General features: G+C 32.0%; 2 protein-coding genes across 2 annotated transcripts; one reads left to right on the top strand and one right to left on the bottom strand.

Annotated features, from left to right (window-relative positions):
- Positions 1 to 1,925: 1,925 nt before the first annotated feature.
- LOC130445462 (GATA zinc finger domain-containing protein 14-like) lies at positions 1,926 to 10,413 on the bottom strand. Its single transcript, XM_056781079.1, has 7 exons — positions 10,169 to 10,413; positions 9,084 to 9,371; positions 8,386 to 8,663; positions 6,541 to 6,620; positions 5,152 to 5,187; positions 3,099 to 3,231; positions 1,926 to 2,092 (listed from the first exon to the last, which is right to left on the bottom strand). Exons 1-7 carry the CDS (start codon positions 10,396 to 10,398, stop codon positions 2,028 to 2,030), a joined length of 1,110 nt encoding a protein of 369 aa, XP_056637057.1. The 5' UTR covers positions 10,399 to 10,413; the 3' UTR covers positions 1,926 to 2,027.
- Positions 10,414 to 11,744: 1,331 nt separating this feature from the next.
- LOC130445611 (lysosomal alpha-glucosidase-like) lies at positions 11,745 to 20,415 on the top strand. Its single transcript, XM_056781340.1, has 6 exons — positions 11,745 to 12,853; positions 13,493 to 13,694; positions 15,351 to 15,620; positions 16,659 to 17,106; positions 19,016 to 19,356; positions 19,988 to 20,415. The coding sequence occupies exons 1-6, from the start codon at positions 11,853 to 11,855 to the stop codon at positions 20,303 to 20,305; spliced, it is 2,580 nt and encodes an 859-aa protein (XP_056637318.1). The 5' UTR covers positions 11,745 to 11,852; the 3' UTR covers positions 20,306 to 20,415.
- Positions 20,416 to 20,998: the final 583 nt, after the last annotated feature.

Below are 20,998 nucleotides of genomic sequence, written 5' to 3'. Positions count from 1 at the left end.
CCATACCTCCTTATTTTATTATTATTCTTATGTTGATTGTTTATTGATATTTATTGAAATAAAAATGATAATATTATTGTCCAAATATAAAAATGTTTCAAATATATACATCTTCTGGTCTCTATTTCTAACATTACTACGACTACTATTTGGTGGATTCTAGTTTTGAATTTTGTTTCTCTACAAAGAGTCAAGAACATCACTAATTGCTTTATATCCTGTCTTCGGCCAATTAACGAGATCATCAAGTCATACGCACACCGAAGAAATCGATTCAGGATGTAGTGGTTCGCCTAATGCCGTAGAGGAGTCATGTACGAAGACCAGGTAGTTATCAAGAACGTCATATATCATATATGCAGTTGCTTCTAGATAAATAGCATTAACGCAATTTCCCCTTGAGTTTCAGGAAAAAGGACTGTAGTAGGAGCCACGAGAAGGAGAGTTGATCAGCGATTGCTTTATTTCCTGTCTTCGGGTGATTGGCGAGTCCACCAGGTCATACGGACGCTATTGAATGCGTTCAGGATGTAGTGGTACACCTAATGTCGTAGAGTAGACATGTAAGAAGGCCAGGTAGCTTTTGGGAACGTTGCTTCTAGATAAATAGCATTAACGCAATTTCCCCTTGAGTTTCAAGGAAAAGGACCGTAGTAGGAGCCACGAGAAGGCGAAATGATCAACGATTGCTTTATTTCCTGTCTTCGGGTGATTGGCGAGTCCACCAGGTCATACGGACGCTATTGAATGCGTTCAGGATGTAGTGGTACACCTAATGTCGTATAGTAGACATGTAAGAAGGCCAGGTAGCTTTTGGGAACGTTGCTTCTAGATAAATAGCATTAACGCAATTTCCCCTTGAGTTTCAAGGAAAAGGACCGTAGTAGGAGCCACGAGAAGGCGAAATGATCAACGATTGCTTTATTTCCTGTCTTCGGGTGATTGGCGAGTCCACCAGGTCATACGGACTCTAAAGAAATGCGTTCAGGATGTAGTGGTACACCTAATGTCGTAGAGTAGACGGCCAGGTAGCTTTTGGTAACGTTGCTTCTAGATAAATAGCGTTAACGCAATTTTTTTGAGGTTTGATGTAGTATGACGGATAGAAATGAGATTTTTATCTGCTTTGATAGCAGGATTGCCAGTAGCCATGAGCTATTCTTATATTATCTCGAAATAACTGTAGGTGTTTGTAGAAAATAAGCATGATATGCATCAAATTTTTATCTAAATTTTTGAAACTCATTTACTGTCATTTGTACTGGTACTTTGGTTAAGAAAATGGTAATAAATCTAAAAGGACTCACATCGAAATGGTCTTTTTAATGCTCCTACGGTTAGAATTCGGTTTTAAATTTATGGTAGAATATAGAAACAATGCTAATCATATATGAGGCATTAATTTAATTATTAATATAAATTTTTTATTTCTCCTATTGCTACTTCCCGTATATGTAAGTGCGTTGTACCACGTTGAATTCATTCCTTCTCTGAACTTCGAATAAATCAGTTACCTTTCTCAACTTAGCCTTTTATTGGGAACCATTAAAATTGGAATCACGTGGTCAAAGACATCGCACGATTGTTTTTTGATCATTAAAATACGAAAAGAATAGGAATGCGTGAATTGGAATCGATTTTTGAATCGAAAAATCACCAGTACAACAGACGTTATGCTGGAATGTCTTTGTAATTCAGATAGATATCGAACCGGGTAATCGCGTGAAACAAATATTCTTTTTTTAAAACCAAAAATCGTTGAATTCCTTTATATTGTAACAGTCTCACGTTCTAGAAAGAATTGTAAACTAATCTAATAGATTAACATACAATTTAACATTATCATGATTGTCAGGTTTCCTTCTTTCACCAATTATTTTATTAGTACAAGCTATTGAAATGATTATAAATAAATTGTTAGTCACTTGAAGCTGAAAATTTAATTATTCATGGAAAAAATCACAATACAAATATTAATATGAGTTGCAGACTACTGTAAACATATTTTCTATTCTGTATATATATATTTAATCAACATCCAAATTTAGGCACTTGGCTAACTCGTTAGAATACTCACAGCCGTCGTTAATTTCTACAAGACAAATATTAATGTTTTAATATAAATATTTGCTTTGAATTGTGATAGAAAATATAAAATTTAGTCACTTTAAATACAAATTGATTAATAGAATCTCAAATTCTCAACAAAATTACCAACAAGAAACGATGTGTGGGCATAATTGCAGCAACAGTCATTGAATTTTATCAGAAATTATAACCTTTTACCATCAACGTCATTCAATAGCTCATCAGTGAAGTTGCGACACTATTCCAAAGTAATTGCATGTTATATCGTAAATGATTTGACGATATAAATCCATATTTCAACTTTTTTATCTAAAGTTAGTTTGAAATTCAATGTTTGTAGGAAATTCTATTTTTGATACAAAACGAGAATCATCAAATTTATCTTTTTTCTTATGGAAAAGTTCACCAGAACGCTATCAACTTATTTACAAGTCAAAGATAGTAACTTAAGAACGGGAAAAGATATCACACTTTTTTCAAAACTATCTTTACAAGGGCAGCCAGATCGGATTCGTAGTTTTGTTATATGATTCTTGTTTTTGGAAGGAAAAGACATAACTCTGAATAACAAGCGCAACGGTAAAACACTCTCAGAGTAATGTCTAACACTGTTTAAGCTCAACTCGAGGGAGTTTCTGCATCATTCCGTGACGGTCAACTAAATATGGTACTTGAAAGAAACAGAGAACGTGCTCCAAAGAGAGTGAAAACTGTCCTATCGGTCTGAAAGGTGATAGTTATTGTATGTTGGGCTTAAAAAGTGTGATCAACATCGAGTACCTATTCGATCGCAGGGCCTAACTACTCGTACGCCCAATTATTGGGGTCAATTCGAAGCTGTCACATTTAGCGAAGGAAAATATGATAACACAACGTCTTTGCTAAAGCCAAATTTGTATACGAGCTATTGTCCCATCTACCATATTTAGCCACGTGCTATTTCTTTTTGGTTTTAGACTTTCAGTTGTTTTTAATTCAATTGAATTCTGCTTTTTTTAAAAATAACCTACCACTTGTGGATAATCTGTTGAAACATTTCCTAATTTCTCTCAAATATTTTATTCTTTTCATATCGTCATCGGTTACATGTTCTTGGATCCATTTAATCATCAATGTTTCCGATGGTAATTCATCATCATCTAGCTAGAATCAAAATACCACATTTTTGAACAAGTAAATCAATAGTGTAAGTAAATGAAAGTTTAAATTTGAAATAGCATTAACGAAGTGATAACATTTAATGCAAACAATGAAATAATCTTTATCTGCAAGCTTATTAAATATATTTTATGAGGATTGTCTGAAAATTTAGCGACCTCAACCAGATTTGAGGCATTCTTACTAAAATTTTAACCATTTCGGATGCTTATTTCCTGATAAACAATGGTATAAGTGAGTTGTCATTTCACTGAAAACGGATAAAATTGAGTATCGAACTGTCATTAAATATTTGTTTTTTCAAGGCAAAACGCCTACGCAAAGTTAAGAATTAAATGGAGACTCTGCACCATCATTTACGACCCTAAAATTTTAGCTAGCTAAAATCAAACGTCACCATATAAGTTATTTAAGTGTTGGGTTCTGCGTTTGCTCAACTGGAACGTTTCTCAGGCCTTATAGATGCTATTTAAGCAAAATTGTATCGTTTCATAACTGTAGATGAAACCTGGATCCACCATTACACTCTTAAAATGAAAAACTAGTCAAGACAGTGGATTACAAATGGCGAACCTGCGCCTAAAAATGCAAAGATGTTGCATCGGGCGGTAAAGTGATAGCAACTTAAAAAGGAGACTTTGCTGAAAAATAAAAGTAGTTAGGAAAAAAATATCTTGTTTCTTTTTTAGGTCGAGAATGTTTTCAACAACCTTACGAGAGTTGTTGAAGTTGAAGTTAGTAGAACTAGTAAACATTCGATGCCACTAAAACGTTCAAGCTAAACGTTGATAACTCTCTTACAAAATTTTTTTAGATATTCGTGGACAATTCTGCACATTCTTTTGCTGAAATTTTAAATAATTATTCCTTGCTGAATACGGGTAAACTTAAATATTTAACGATAATTAAATAAAAAAGGAGCAACTATATTTTTGTCGCTTTATTATCGTGGTTTCAGTCAGTTAATACTCATTAATTAAGAATTGATATCAATCAGTTCCAGTCATTGCTTTTTAATAATTCAAATTAACCATGTAAGTTTCTTTAAAATCAATTTATTTGCTATCGAAACTGATGATTTTATATTGTCTGTTGTCGCTTTACGTTTTACAAATTTGACGCTATAACTATTTCAAATGGCGTTCTAGTCTAATTCGTACGACATGACCGCATTTGACGCTATAAATCAGCGCCAAGCATCAGCATGAAATTGCAGAATACACCGTTGGATATATACTGATTTGTTGATTCTTAATATTTTGAAAATGCTGTCTGGTACTAAATTGAAGTCAGTTATATGTCTTTAAATTGCCACTTTTCTAGAACAATCATTAGAGATTCTCTGAGGCTCCTGGTTGAAAAGCTAAGCCAATTCTGAGACAAACTGACACTGGCATTCACTTAAACACTCATTATCATTAATATGACACAATTAGTAGAAAGTGAAAAAGCAAAATATGACAATAATTGTCATCTGGAATCTAAATATTATCAGAATAGAGTCATAACAATGTCATAACAAAAGATATTATGACATTGACGACTTATATAATTATATTAATCTATAGATCAGCTACAACATCAACTTTCCCAACAACTATACAATTATTTGAATAAATATGATACTAGTGTAAATCATACAAGACATATCACTAAATTAAAATCAAAAACTCCCAAAAGCAAGTACATTGTAATGATTGTGTAGCTGTTTACATAGGACAGACATCTCAGAATTTAGAAAATAGATTAAACGGGCATCAATACAATAAAAACTGCATTATAAAAATTTCAAAATTCTTGGTACGGAATTGAGTACAAAAGAGGAGAATTTTTAAAAATGATAGTTATAGGTGGAAATGTCTATTTTTTACCAAAATTACCAACCTATTATGAATTTGTACTCACCAATTCCATGTTGTTGAATATACATTGACTCACGCACTGAAAAATAAAGAATTATTGACTCCATGACTTTGGTTAGGTTAAATTAATTAGTGACGCTCATCTCCTAAAGACATGTATGTATACGAAGGTGGTATGACATAAAAGGTTGACAATACTCATGCTACGATGATTATATTATAAATTTCAACTTTGTTTCTGATCTTATATGTTGAAATGTTTTACAAATCTGACTGAAAGATTTGTTTTAACACACATATAAAGAAAAGTGTTTTCTTTAATTATCAAACAATATATTTAACGCAGAAAACAATTAAAGAAACCGAGGAGAAACTACGTGGATCCTGACCCACAGAATGATTTATAGTATATCTCTGCTTTTAAAAATGTTCATAAGCTGTCTATAAGGTAGGTTTCACGATCACTTAATATAGATTAAAAGCTCCTTCGTGCTCTTTAGAAAACCGTTAGAAACCGTTTTTTCGGTGTATAAGATCATGGTAACAGTGTTTCATGATATTTGAGGAGTAATTTATTGATTAGTTAGAGAAAAGGAAAGAAACATCAATTTGACTCGTTTTGATAACGAAAACACAACCATCTTTATCGAAAGAAATTGTTTTGAATTATTACAACAACGCGACAGCCCATTTTCTGCTAATTTAGAAAAAAATTAGCCGTACACAATTTTCATCTAATATGCTTCCTTCCAATTATCTTCTGTTACCATTAAATGATCTAATGAGAAATGATTACAGACGAATGAAGATGTAATGGCAAAGACATCACATATTTGTCAGAATGGTTATATTTTAATACTTTGAAAAATTTGAAACTCGCTGAAATTAGTGTATAGAGATTATGCTGAAAGTTAGAATCCATGAATATCCTCATCATGTAGATGGAAAAATAACTTTTTTGTCTCTACAAATACTTTCTCAATCTCCATCAAAAAACGTTTTACGAGCTTAGACCAACAAAAATATTCATAACCATGTGATCAAAAAGTCTGAGGAGCTTCTCTGGATGTCCAAAAACGACATACACTGATGGTCTGTTTTCAGAGAGGTCACTGCCCCGTGAAGACAATAGGCATGGGAATGGATAACAACTGGAAATTTTACAAGCAGGCTATAGAGACAGCAGAACATCTGTTTTGAGAACGTCCTGTCCATTCCATCAAAAGACTCGAAGGAATAGTGAAAACACGTGGAAATGGGATATAAACACCCCAAAAAAAGCCTCCTTTGGGAGGAGTCTACGTACGGGAAAGCAGAATAATGAATTTTGTACAAAATATCTTCCAGGTATAGTTGTAGAGTGGCTGAAATGCCAAAGCAAATGCACAAACAATCTACAATCTACAATAATTTATAAATAATAATTGTTTACTTGGTTATTATTATTGCTATCGCTGTTAGTTTTGCTATTATTGTTACTTCGTTTTCTTCGTCCATAACTGTAGAAGTCTTCTGAAACAATCAAAAGAACCAATATCTTAACAAAAATTGATACCGATGAAGTTTTCTGTTGAATTTTGTGATTATTTTCTATTACTAAAATACTAAATTATATCGATATACGTTAAAATAGAGATGCCAGGTCGACATTCGTCTGGATTCCATATTCCCGATAAAATTCCAAAAGCAGTTTTTACCGCAGGGCTTCAAATAAAAACACCCACTCGTCCGTATTGAAGTAAACATGAACAGTAGACCTTAGAAGCAAATGCAGAGCGTGTGGGACGGAAATCAAGCCTAATGGTGGGTCCACACGATACAGAATTCCATAAAATTCTAGAGAATTTTGTCCGTGCATACTAGACAGTACAGACAAATGTCGGTGCGATCGGAAAGTCGGAGTATGCGTGTAAGTCTGCGTATTTATCGTAGCTAAGAAATTTAAATTGTATTTTCGAACGGAAAATAATGAAAAGTCTGTACAGACATTCTATCCAAATGTTTGGGTAAAATTTTTTACTCCGACTTCATAGTCTGTACAGATATCTGTACGAACAAAAGTCTGTATCGTTTGGACCCACCATAAGATCGAGCTCGAAGCATATCTGGGATAACCCATAAACGAAAGTTATATTTTACAATGTTTTTGAAACATTGAAAAGTAACATTTTGATTTGGAATCCCGACTACTTAAATTTTGCCCCGATATTTTGAATCTTGCAACTGATAAACCTTCAATCCATTTTGGAATCCCACTGCCGCTACGGAATATTTTACAGCTTTACAACACTTATTGTGTAATACAAGCTGCTGACAAAGGCGACAATTTGAACATTTAGTTCCTCTTCCGTGCTCTCTTTTATAGCGACTTCATTTGCTTCAAAGCATTGACTTTATCAGTAAGAGAAAACAAAGTCACAAAACGATGTATTGCTTATAGAATCTGACGCTTTAGAGGACCTTTATGCTAAAACATTTCAACAAGTTCCAAGCGTTGCTTCAGTGTATGTGGATGCACAATGAAATATCAAACCAAAGTAAACAAAAAGTAACTATGAGCTCTTGAATGACTTCTCGAGTAAACCGGTGATGCCAATTGGGAACTTCTGAATAAAGCACTAGTTACTATTTTCAATAGCAAATACAATTAGGAACGACAATCAATTGCCTGCCATCATGCGCAAGTTCATTCCAATCCTTGTTAACAATCCAACTCATTTAAATAGTTCTAGCTCAAGATGTATAAGATTTGAACCCTGTATGAAGGAAGTTTCAAATGCAAATATAGAAAACCGAACACAAATACAGACGTTAATTTCGTGCTTATAAATGAAAAGATGAGAATCGATCAGGTGGATATTTTTTGATGTCTTGGTGAAGCTTGCAATAAATGGTTTAGGGATTGAGAATACAAAACCAAATTAACCGTAATAAAAAATATAAAAAGGACAAAACAAAAACATCATTAAATGAGACAATAAGTAACGAAATGGCTGCGGATAATACTCAAGAGAGAGAGGATTATGAGTCAAACGATATGAAGAGAACAGTAAGCTATTGTTTTGATAATTACATAAACCTAGCTTCAGATATTAGGACATAGAAATCATGCTGCCATTCCAACAAATTCTTAGAAGAACATCCTTATACCGATGGCACCCATCTTTCTAGTTCCTCATTCAATAATCTTCCATCTCTTTTTTACTAGATTTCAAAATTTTTTGTAATTTATACACTGTATTCTCCAATTAATGGACAAAGCTTACTCAATACTCACCATTGCGATCACGTATATTTTGATGGGCATACTGTCTATTATATCCATAGATCCCTTCATCTTGAGCGGATCTCATATTACTGCCAGCCATATTATCACGTCCGTTACTGTTATAGTTATAACTATAACCTTGATTTTCGTTACCATACTCTAATTCATGACCATTATTACTACTGTCAGTATTGTATTGGTTATTGAATGTACTGCATCCGTACTCATTGCAGTTACAGTTTTTATTATTGTTGTTATACCCATAACGATCATTATTATTACTGCCACTGTAACAAAAGATAATTCATTGGGACATAAATTTATTTGAGATTAATCTTAAGGACCCGCGCTGCTCCACAGAAATGACTATGTAGATAATTTTAGCTTCTTCATAAATTTAACCAATACTAGGAATAGAAAATGTTGGATTTCCGCGCTTGACTCTCCTCAGATGAATTCTTAAACGAAAGGGCTTTATATACTGAGTGTTCTTAAACCAACTTAAAATAATCAAAACTCGAGATATGAAAGAAGAAACCTATAAAAACGGAAATTAACGAGAAATGGTCGTGTTTGATTATAACTTAAAGAGGGCATAAGTTGAGTTACCTCGAATGATTGATGATAAATCTAGATATAAATAGAGCCAAAAAAGGTCGGTCCACAATATTATAGCTCCAAAAAATATTTTAAACAATTATACTCACCTAGAATAAGGATTATCGTTATAGTAATCACCATGATTACTATTTGAGTCAGTACCACTATCACGGCTATTATGATCATTTCTTGTATAAGGATTATTATCATTATCATTATAATCATCGCCATTATTTCTCTTATCAAAGTTGCTATTCGCATTTGAGTTATTTCTTGAGTTTCTATATCTATCATTATTATTATTATCGTTGTTGTTATATCCAACGTATTTGTAATAATTTCCGTTGTCAGCTATTCTTCTGTATGTATCAGAAGACTGTCCATTTGTTGTATACCTTGAAAAAATAGATATATTTCATACGAACAGATTGGGTGATGTATCGAGTTTCTCTCAAGTGAAATTTTAAGGTTAGAAAACAGGAAAGAGTCGCTCAACGTGCTTTATCCTGATGGAGAAGCTTTCTTTTTCTTCAAGTACGGTCACTTCTTTGCAATTTTATCCTTTATCTTATCAAACAATACTTTCATATTTTGGTTTTATCCTAGTCGTAAACAACAGAGAATATTATTTAGAAAATACCAAACACAAATCAAATATTCTTCTCATCTATGATAATGTAATTTACGTCTCAAAGTTTACAATATACGATGTTTTAATCTTTCTGATTTGAACGCTGTTTCCTTAACTCACAGAACTCGGTGGAAACGCTCTGTTTGTAATACATCCTAACCGAAATGTTACATTCGATTCTCAATCATTAACAGTGAATAATTTAACAAAAATATCGTTTTTTAAACTAATAATACGACGCTAATTTGTAATTAATGTTATAATTAAATAGATACTGTTAATTTAATCAAATTACTACCTCAGTATTTCACAACAGCAACTTCAGACCAACATTTCAAGTTGCGCTTTAAATCGAAAAAAAAAAAGAAGTATAACGTGTTGTTCGTTTAAAGTATAAAAATGATAATTATATAATTCAAATAATAATGATAATAATAATCAAAAAAAAATATACAACATTTTCTCTGATTATACTACATCAAAGAATTTTTTCGGCGTTTCGCAACCGATAACGACTTGAAAACATATGCAGTTCATCCACTAATTCTATGGAATACTGACCTGTTATTATTATTTTTGTTATTGTTTGAGCTACACTCATTTAATACTTTTGAAATTTCTGTGTGTAATATATCGTCGTCCTTATTAGAATCCTGATTGTTATCTCCGTCATTAGATTTCTTATTTCTAGAATACCTGACAAAGTCTTTGAGTTTAGTGTTATCTCCTAAAGAATCACTAATTGCTATTAAAGATACAATTAAATAGATGAAAACGGATCGGGTCTTCATTTTTTCTATTCTGTATTAAACAACAATATGATGAATTAAGAGGAGTTTTTATATTAATACTCAATACTAATTAATCTGTCTAGAATTGATAAGAGAGGTCACTTAGAAAGGATGTTCGATATTAGTAATTATTATGTATATCCGTTTTAACTGTGGCTTGACAAAATAATGGAGAATCAAATTTTTTAATGATATTAATAGTACTTATTAAGATTTAATTATTAGGGAAAAAAGGAACCCGGCGAGGCAGAGAGGATTTTTGATTTAAATTATACCAAACATTTGAAAAATAATTAAATAATAATAAAAACTAATTTTGTGATTGCAGTATATCACATAAGATAGTTTCTTCAATTTCTGATTTCTTAGACCTTTGGATATATTAATGCATCTAAATGTTCTTGATTTTAGGTCTCTTCTGTTTTAAAAGTAGTTTCTTGTAATAATTTTTAGCGTTTCGACTTTTCTTTAAGTCTTTATAAAAACAATGATGTTGAAACTGACAAGTTACGCTTTTATATTAATCAATTACCTATCTCACAATAAGAATAAAATCAAAATAGAAAATGTTCTAATAAGAGAAATTAATTTTTCCTTAGTCCTTACATCTCAAATATGTAGCAGTCTTAATCAATCAAATTATTATATAGAGCTATAAATTTTAATCAAATTATTTAGGTCTTTTCTATCATTTATAGCTTTTTCGTTTTTATGAACGTGAACTATTTCTAAAAATTCTCTTTTTGATGTATTAGATTCCGTTCTAAGAATATTTGAATTTATGTTTTTTTAATATTTCATGGTTAGTTTTATTTTTTTCGTATTGATGATCTTTTAGTCTATTTTCTAAATATTGTGATGTCTGCCCTATAATTGCAGTTGATATATAATATTACTTCTTTTATTTTTTGGTGTTTTAGATTTCAATTTTGTGAAATATTTGGATAATGTATTATGTCCTTTATGACTTATCCTAATATCTTATTTATTAAAATAATTTGATAGTTATTGGGAAAGTCCTTCTACATTTAGATGTATTAATAAGATATTTTATCATAAACTAGTCACGTGTTTTTTCCGTAACTACTGTCTTTGAGGCACAAAGGATTGGTAGAATTGAGGACACATATGACAGAGGTTTTGGTTAATTTGTTATTTTTTGTATTTGTAAAATCTAATGTATTGATTTAGTGTCCCGGATTTCCGTGGCGACCCAGGATATAACTTGAGCTCGTGTACAAAATTCATTATATCTGACGTATTTCGTTAACTGGTAGAAAATAAAATTAAACAGAAATATTATCTCTCTGATAAAATGAGCACTTGTCAGTTTTATCTTATCCTCTAATAAAGGAATTGACTACTTACTTAAAATCTCTCACATTGTTTTCAGTGCTAAATTCATCCAAATAATATGAAAATCTTTTGATAATATAACGCAGGAAACGAGAAAAATGGATGATGATCGAACATTTATTCAACAACAAAACGAAGTACGTCGCGACTTTAGAAACGAAAATGTTTATAGTAAGAAAAGAGTGACGGTACGGTCCATATTGTGCCAAGTAAACGTATTAGGATGGTTGTTAATATGTGTATTTACAATAACAATACCCTTTTTAACATATTACTTGGTAATAGATCTAGGAACATACAAGCAAGTAGAGACTTACACGTGTTTTGTTAACGGTAAATTTAGAGTGCCTTGTGGAAAAGTGAATATCAGTGAATCCCAGTGCGTAAATTTAGGCTGTTGCCACGATAAACCTACTCAACAATGTTACCATTATTTGCCTTCGAAATACTCCTATGATTTAAAAGGATCAGCATATGTCGCGTCCCGTTCTTTTTCTCCTTTTAATACCAAAACCGTACCAAAAATGACAATCACCATACATGAAAACACTACAGATCGAGTTAACATTATTCTTCACCAAGAAAACAACAAAATGGAGGAAAACATATTGCATAAGAAAAATTATATCGTGAAAATGACTAAAGAGAAGCTAATGGTGGAAATTTTTAGACCGAACGGAGATCTTTTATTATCTACAGCAAAAGGTCCGATTATAGCTTCAGAAAATTATTGGGAATGGAACGTTTATCTTACAAATGATCATTTATTCGGTATAGATCGAACTTTGATTAAAGTAAAGGATAATTCTACATATACCAAAATCTTTTATAAAAATCAAAATGATCATACCTCGACGCCTATTCTTTGGGCTTATAATAAAGGTAAATTTCATGGTTTGACTGTATATCACGATGGTCCGCTAGAATTAACGATTCTTCCATCTCATCTAATATTGTTAAAAAGCTTAACAGGCGGCTCAATAGAATTAGAACTAACAGTCGGTCCAACTCCCAAGGATTTATACAATCAACAAACACAGAACAGGATCACAGACAATCAAAGTTTGCCTTATTGGGCTTTGCAAACATATATGTGTAGGTAAGAATTCAGATTTTTATATTTTGGAAACTATTCGTTATGTACCAGAAGCCCATGGAAAATATTTTCAGATTTGCTAAATCGTCGTCAAAAGGTGTAACTTTTTGATATATCTATTGAAATGGCGGTAAGGGTTAATTGAATATTTTTTTCTAAATAAACCTAACTTCAAATTGACACTAAACTGCCCCACGGAAATCAAAGAAGTTTTCGATATTTTTTCTGGGATTAGGTTTTATTGATTTATGATTAGAACTACACCATTTTTGATTCTTTATCAAAGTATCTTTGAGAGTAAATTGATTTTTGGCTCCTTGGAAAGGCGTTGAAGTCGGAGGCAGTACTTTTCTACCAGTTTCTATTCATATTCAGGATGTAAACACTTTAAATGGTCTTTCAAAGATGTAGTCGTGCCTCTATTTGGTGAATATATATCATTACAAACTACCAAATAACGATTCTCCTATTCCAACATTCGATCTAAAAGTATCTGAACCAAAGTCGAAATCGGAGTTTTAATATCAATAAGAAGTTCCGAGTTTTCGGAATCGGAAGGTTTGTCACTCATACCACTTCTATCTATTATTTTTCTCTATGCAAATTGTAAAAAATCTCATTTATTCCAATTCTCATTCACAGAAACCAAGGTACTTATTGGAATGTATCTGATCTAGTGGATAAATCTAGTATAGAGGATATCGCCGATATGTTTTGTGTAGATGAAAATTTATTCATGGCAATGGTACTACAAGTGAAGCATGAAAATTATTCCGGCGACGCATTGAGTGAACTATTAGATAGATATTCGGATAAAAAATTTCTTCTATCTGTACCTTCTCAGGTAAGTATAATAACCTCTTAATAGGAAATAAATTGGATTTTGCTGCACCTTAATAAATAAATTACATCCAAGTCGTTTTCTGTTCAAATCATAGACAAACAGCAAAGTTATTATTTGCAAATTGTCTTATTTTAATTTAATAATATTTATCATCATCATTTATTCTATAAACAAGTTGACACATCATTTTAGTACTGATTTCAGATAGAAATACACACTTTAGATACTGTATCTTGATAAGATAAATATTTAAATGATTTCTTAATAAATTGCACACAGTGAAACCAGGAATAACTACTAGGTATTACTTGGAACAACAATCCTCATCTTTGTGTTTTGTAAATAACAAATTTTTGAGGATATTTGATTCACACAGACCGAATAAATCGATTTTTTATCGATATGTTGTTCTGAATCGATTTAGTGGACCTTGAAAATCAACATTTTTTTTGTTTTGATCAAAAAATGAGGATTATTTATCACAGACAGTTATGCACCTAAAATATGATCCCATACTTTACTGTAAGAACAAAAAAGCTCTATTCATCGCCATATTCATTGAATAGCCGTAATGAATCATCTATTTCTTGTAAGCGTATTTTTTTAATTGCTGGCAACATTGCAAGTGATGAGGGGAACCGCGTGGATCCCAGTAGAAATCACAGACTATTTTCTATTAGATATTGAGCATTGGGAACTATAAGCTATATTATCTATTTTTTTAAAATTTTTATGTAACAAATACCTTTAGAAAATAAATGTTTTTTATACCTGATCTGATACTTTGATATGGTAATAAAAATAATTGTTATTATGGAATTCCCTGCACAAAAAAATCCCTGATTTTACTGATAAGAAATCCCAGAGATTGTTTATTATGGTATCTTTTATGTTTATCATAAAATGGATTTATATTTACATTGTAAATACAAACTTGAAAGATAATCGATTTTTCAGAAATGAATCTTTTCGACTTCGTTTTTTTTATGAAATCGATTCGAGTCGACTCAAAAATCGATCTTTTTTAGTCGGTTTGATGTTTGATGGCACTTAGATTTGGATGCGCAGTATCAAAAGGCACATTTTAGGACTCAGTACCGGCTGGGCAACTAGAATGACCGTGATTCATATCTCAGGAACGGATTATATAACAGCTCCAGGAGAAACAATAAAAATAGTTATCCCCAGAAACATGTGGAAATTATTTTCAGAATTATAAGTTCACCACTAGATATACGTAACTTTGAACTTGTTCTAAGATCATAATTTTTCTTAATTATGTTGTATTTAAAACCCTAGTCATTGCTATTTTCTTTTGTGGTGTTGTCATTATTATGAATTTCGTTTTATCTCCGTTGACTCGTGGATTCACTGTTCCTGCCGTTTCTATGGAGCTTCTACAAATTTCCTTAAGTTCATTATTATCTACTTTCCATTATAATACTATATTGAATAGCGTAGTTTTTATATGTTTGAGTGTCATTTTGATAAGACTTTTAGCTTTTTTGGAATATTTTCTATTTGCGGTATCGTAAGCTTTGAATCTATGAACAGTTTTTATAATAACAATTTATAATTATTTTGTCGGAGTAACCTTCTGTATTTATATTTTCATTACGTACATGTATGAAATAAAATGTAACATCTACGTTCTAGATTCTGGAAAACTCAACTCTTTATTATAAAGCTAAAGATCTTGGTATTTTATATAATTATAACGAAACTACGTATAAAGGAAAATATTTAAGACAGAACGTTTCTTTTCCGGATTATAGTCATGAAAATATTTCAAAGTATATTGAATATTTTGATCAGTTTATCGAGGAACATGTAAATGGTAGCGTCGATGGTTTTATATTGAGCGAAAATTGGCCAAAGGACGAAGGATTCCACATGGATAATGAAAGTTTACCTTATATTACAAAGGTAATAACAATATTCAAAATAACATATGAATTTCTAAAATTTATTTTTATGGATTCTTCTCGTATTCAACATTAACTTATAATACAATGATTAATTCTGTTCTTTTCTTACTAATATAATAGCATCTAGGAAAAGTATATTAATTGAGTAAAAGTAAAGGCCGGAACACACCTATCATGTATCCTTCCGATCCTACAGTCGGACGGGTGGCTGAGAGGAAAATGATACTAGAGATTGATCACAACTTTCCAACACTCTTCAAAATATAATATACTGTTCCATTTTTTTGTTTCTCTTTTTTCTAGTATACTCCAAATTTCTGGAATTAAAAAATAAATGAAAATGAGAAAAGTAAGACTAATAAACGGTGTCTATAAGTGATTACTTGTCTAAAATATGTATGTTACTCAAACAAAGTTTTATGGAGTTTAAGTGCCAAAGGGTTAAACGCCGCCAACATTCTAAAATAATTTTGTCTCGTTAATGAACAGATGAGGTGGAAATTTAGAATATTATCCTACTACGGATCTTTTCCAAACAGAATGTACTCAAAATTTGCGTTTTTCTCTGTTTTCCATGGAATCTCTTCAGTTTTCTTTATCTCTCTGATTCAAACAAATTCCCAGCATACCTAAAATTTTTGAACACTTTGGCAGAGAACCTATCGCGATTTTTATTGAATCGAGACGGTCGAGAGTAGCTAATTTATGACAAGTGTGCCCTGGCCTTAGGTTGGCATAAAATATTCAAGCACTGTAAGACCGAAAGAAATCATTCATTCTGTAGATCTTGATGTATCCAAAACCTGCGTTTTCGGCCACTATAGCTCTGCGATTTTATTCATCTTCTTATTCCAAACACCAAGCAATCATGGACCGTTCGCAATATTGTTTGAATCAAAAATAACTATAGCTGCAAATGTTACAGAAAATCGGATATGAGTCGGAAGTTTCTATGATAATGTTGTTATCGAGCAATTTTATAAATAATAATTTTTATAGCATCATTTTCATTTTACTAATGGTGAATATCTTTTAGAAGTTCCAAGATGCCATGTCTTACACATTACAATGGAACGCAACTACAAATAATACACTCCATATTAAAAAACACAATAATTACGGTGCCTCTCAATATGAAGCTTTTAAATCCTATTACGAATCTAAAGACCCTGAAAAAATTATCATATCAGCCACAAAGTCAATGGATCAATATGAAACAACAATAATACAAAATGTAGAAATATCTTGGACTAATTTAAGAAAATATTTGTTGAATTTAATGTTCGCTAGCATAACGGGCAACCAATTAATAAGTCTTCCAGTATGTGGTGATACGGCGAGTTTTGATCAAATTCTTCAAGAAAAACTTTGTTTACGTTGGTATTTAGTAGCTGTAACCATGCCCTTGTTCAGGATATCGTCTCCATTTCCATATAGAGGTCCAGCTGATCTCGCTACAATGTATGCTCAACAAAGTGCTGCAGGTAAGAAAAAATAGTTGCTAATACCTTGGAGGTAGTTGGAATTTCGTTATAAACCCTACAATTAACTTTCTTATCTATTAAAAAGCTTCCTTTAAACTGCTGCGATAAATAATATAGAAATCAATAGTTTTTGATACATACACGTTCATGATTTTTCACGAACGATAACAATTATAAGCAATATCTACATTTACAAATAGTTAATACAAAATTTTGATGCATAATCACATCTTTAGCTAAGGAAATCAAAAACAAGATGTAAACTACTGATGGTATCCTGTCGAATCTAGTTCTGTATCTAATACAACATTTTCTACTCCCTCGTGCACGAAAATAGGTCAAATCATTTTCAGGACTTAAAGACTAGTAAAAAATTCGTACCAGATGCCACACCGTGGCCTTAAGACTGTGCAGTGTTTTCATGCAATCATTATAGGTGGTCAATAGCCTTTTTCGTGTGTCATCAATATTATTTTTCTTGGAATTATTTATATCGATATTATTATCATCGTTGGTTTGATTATATTGATGGACAGCTTTATGGGCCTCTTTTTCCTTGGATCCTTGATTCCAAATACAAAGTTTACTTGTACATGGAACATTTGGTTCAGCATGGTACATTGCAGCAACATGTGCACAACGTCCTAAACTTGATCCTTTACATTCACAAGTCCCACGTAAAATTTTACCACTTTCAGAATTTATCATAACTGTCAGCATATAGCTTCCCTCTTTTCATAGGTTTTGCTGTACTGTAATCTAAAATGTTTGACTCATTTTCTTCATCGTCATCACAAGAATTATAATTTTCTTTCTCTACTATGCAAGATGAAATCAGATAGTCATAGATAGAAACTTCATCAAATAATTTTGGCAAATGGAAATTTTTGCCATATAATTAGGAAACTCAACAAAGGACTATTATTTACTGCTTGACGATTTCATTGCTTGTCTCCTTCCAGCTTCAACCACTTTCCTTTGTTAAGACTTGGATCTACTGGGACAAAGAAAAATGCAGTTTTACTTGTCAATAAAGTTGTGATTCTAACCCCTTAACTAACTCTGCCTTATTTCCACCTTGAAGACGTCCATGACATTTTAACCATCGTCTTAATTGAATACAATTATGAGCTTCTACCGTTGGATGCACTAATGATGCAACATCAATTAATTTTTCATCTAATTTTATTGGTGACAAAGGTGATACAACTTGTTGCCCGGCCATATTCAGAAAAAGTTCCCGAAACTTTCATATTGCAATCGCGTTAAGCTCCTGAACAATCATAATATTTATAAGAATCAAATTTTCGTTCATCTAGAATTTTTCTATAATGTAGTTTCCTGAAATTCCCATCTAAAGTTTTTGAAGGATGTTGGGTCATGCTAAAGTATCTTATTTTATATCCTTACTTCACAGTGTATTAATTATCTTTACGATAAATCATAGATTCATCCCTAAGCAATAAGTTTTTTGAAATATTTTCTATCATAACCTCACAAAATTACATCTGTTTGATATTGTTTGTACTGTAAAGCAACGCGACACAAAAACATTTGAAGCAGCTCTCTACATACACTTTCCCACCCTTATTTTTAAACTGATAGATTAAGATTCCAATAAACCAAAAACTTACAGAGATACATTAAAAGTTAGTCAAAATGTACATCGAAATTTATACGTAGAATATTGTCTTGGTATCCATAATACTTTTATGAGGGTTGTAATCACTAGTTTTTCGAATATTTTGGTAGTTAGTCCTTAAAGTTAGTCCTGCTTAAATTTTTCTGACCTCCTTGTAGAGAAGAGGTGAAGATACTGAACCGAGAAAATTTTGTAATAGTCATTTACCTGCTGAAATTTCGAATGAATTTAGGAACACCCTGTATACAGATATTTTTTGTATTCTAGACGCTGTAAAATTGCGAAACATGCTGCTCCCATACTTTTTCTCTATTATAAAGAAAAATGAACCATTAATACGACCAATGTTCTACGAGTTCCATGAAAACAATGACACATTCTCCATGGAAGAACAATATATGGTTGGAGATAAGATTCTTGTTGCACATCCACTAACAGCTGATAAAACTAAGCTTAGTACATTTCTTCCTCCAAAAATTGGTGTGTGGTATGAATATTGGGGAGGGAGTGTATTCGAAACCAATTATACAAATTCATATGTTAGCCTCACTGTTAGAGAAACGGACTTTCTGCTTTTCATTGCCCAAGGAACAATTATACCTTTGAAGGTAAGTAATCTGCTATAACAATACTGCATAATTCAAGAAAACTTGATCTTTTAATAAATATTCCGGCTCCGTAGTTTATTTATACACTTGTGTACGATGAGATGTCGAAACAATTCAAGATGGTACCTTGAACAGCAAATCTTAAGCTTACTGTAATTTGGAAAGCTAAAAGTTTAATTTCAGTAGATTACCTTTGAAAGGGAACTAGAATTACACGTACTTATTATGCTAATTCAGAAGACGTTGAGCAAAAGTGTTCTCTTTGATAGCACACCCACACACACAGGCACCTAGTCCAAACCCAACCCTCTCTAAGAGTTCCATCCATTCCCCTCATTTTATCCGATGCGGTCATCAGTCTTCTCGACTGCTCACTCTCATTCCTAATTCCATGAGCTTAATGGAAGAATTGCGAGATCAACGGTTTTCTACACCCGAAGAAGAGATTGATGAGTTCAAATCACATGTCTTAATGGTAACTCTATCGGAATGGAGATAACGCTTCGACAATTGGTTCAAACGCAAGCTTATGAATATTCATTTCTATTTGTAAATTTAAGTTGAGTAGCAACATTCGTATCCGCAGATAGATTTCGATAAATAGGTGAATGAAATATTATTTTCATTGCAGGTGGACAATATTGTAGATTTAATAATTGCCATGGACGGAAAACCATTAGCAGAGGGGGCAATGCAGCTAGACGATATCTCAATAACTTTCAAAGCTAATGCTACAGGTGTCGAAATAAATATCATTTCACAGGAAGCTTGGAATATTACTTTGGGATATATCAAAGTGTACCATTATTTAAACGATACAAATTCTTTACCATCTAGGAAAGATATAAACACAGCGATCGAAGAAGAGTATACCTTCACTCCTTTTATAGATCCTCCTACCACGGAAGCAACTACAACAGAAGAATCTGAAACTAGTCCTGAAAATTGAAACTAACGCTGTCGAAACAGACAAACTCGTTTTTGGATCATTCTAGTCAAAATACTTTATTCTGTCAATTGAACTATTTTAAGTGATTAAATTTTATGTTAATTGATTAATATTTTTTTTAATCTAGTAAACATTATTCCTAACCCATATTCCATTGAACTCATCTTCAACTACAACATTTCGTCATTTGTGCGCGACTAGTACGGAAGCAGGAATTAATAACAAGAGAAAAAGAAGTAGACCAAGAAGAAAATATGTAAATTAAATAAACGAAATAGAAGATAAGAAAGGAGCAACATTAACTGAAATAAAAAATAAGCAAAAAAACAGAATCATTCCCAGATACGTTTTGAAGTATTGCCTTTAAGAGACTTGATTATTCGCTCCAAATCAAGCCTATAATTGTTTTTACAGGAGCTGTGAGAGCGCCAGATAGGGCAAACTTCTTCATTTAGTGTTACACAGATTACCTCTAAAGGCTATATCCAAATTATCTAAGAAGGTACAGATATTTCAACTGAGACGACTCAATCAGTGTGTCATAGCGAAAGACCCGATCAGGTATAAATTAACTGTAGACAACAATACAACAAAAAAATGAAATTCAATCCCTTCGGAGCACCGATATCAAGTGAGAGGAAATGACATGGAAAAACAAAACGAAGAGAGAATCTATAAAATATGCGTAAGACC

This window comes from Diorhabda sublineata, chromosome 6 (genome assembly GCF_026230105.1).
Source record: "Diorhabda sublineata isolate icDioSubl1.1 chromosome 6, icDioSubl1.1, whole genome shotgun sequence".
In the NCBI taxonomy this organism is placed as follows: domain Eukaryota; kingdom Metazoa; phylum Arthropoda; class Insecta; order Coleoptera; family Chrysomelidae; genus Diorhabda; species Diorhabda sublineata.
Note: the sequence above shows the minus strand (reverse complement) of the source record. Positions and strands in the feature narration are given on the sequence as shown.

Excerpts from the sequence above, each read along its gene's own strand:
- LOC130445462 (XM_056781079.1), bottom strand. The coding sequence starts at position 10,398 with ATGAAGACCCGATCCGTTTTCATCTATTTAATTGTATCTTTAATAGCA. Across the intron at positions 8,664-9,083 it reads AACGATAATCCTTATTCTAG|TGGCAGTAATAATAATGATC; the intron begins GTGAGTATAATT and ends CTTTTGTTACAG. Across the intron at positions 2,093-3,098 it reads CAACAGATTATCCACAAGTG|AAATTAACGACGGCTGTGAG; the intron begins GTAGGTTATTTT and ends TTTGTCTTGTAG.
- LOC130445611 (XM_056781340.1), top strand. The coding sequence starts at position 11,853 with ATGGATGATGATCGAACATTTATTCAACAACAAAACGAAGTACGTCGC. Across the intron at positions 13,695-15,350 it reads TTCTATCTGTACCTTCTCAG|ATTCTGGAAAACTCAACTCT; the intron begins GTAAGTATAATA and ends TCTACGTTCTAG. Across the intron at positions 19,357-19,987 it reads GAACAATTATACCTTTGAAG|GTGGACAATATTGTAGATTT; the intron begins GTAAGTAATCTG and ends TTTTCATTGCAG.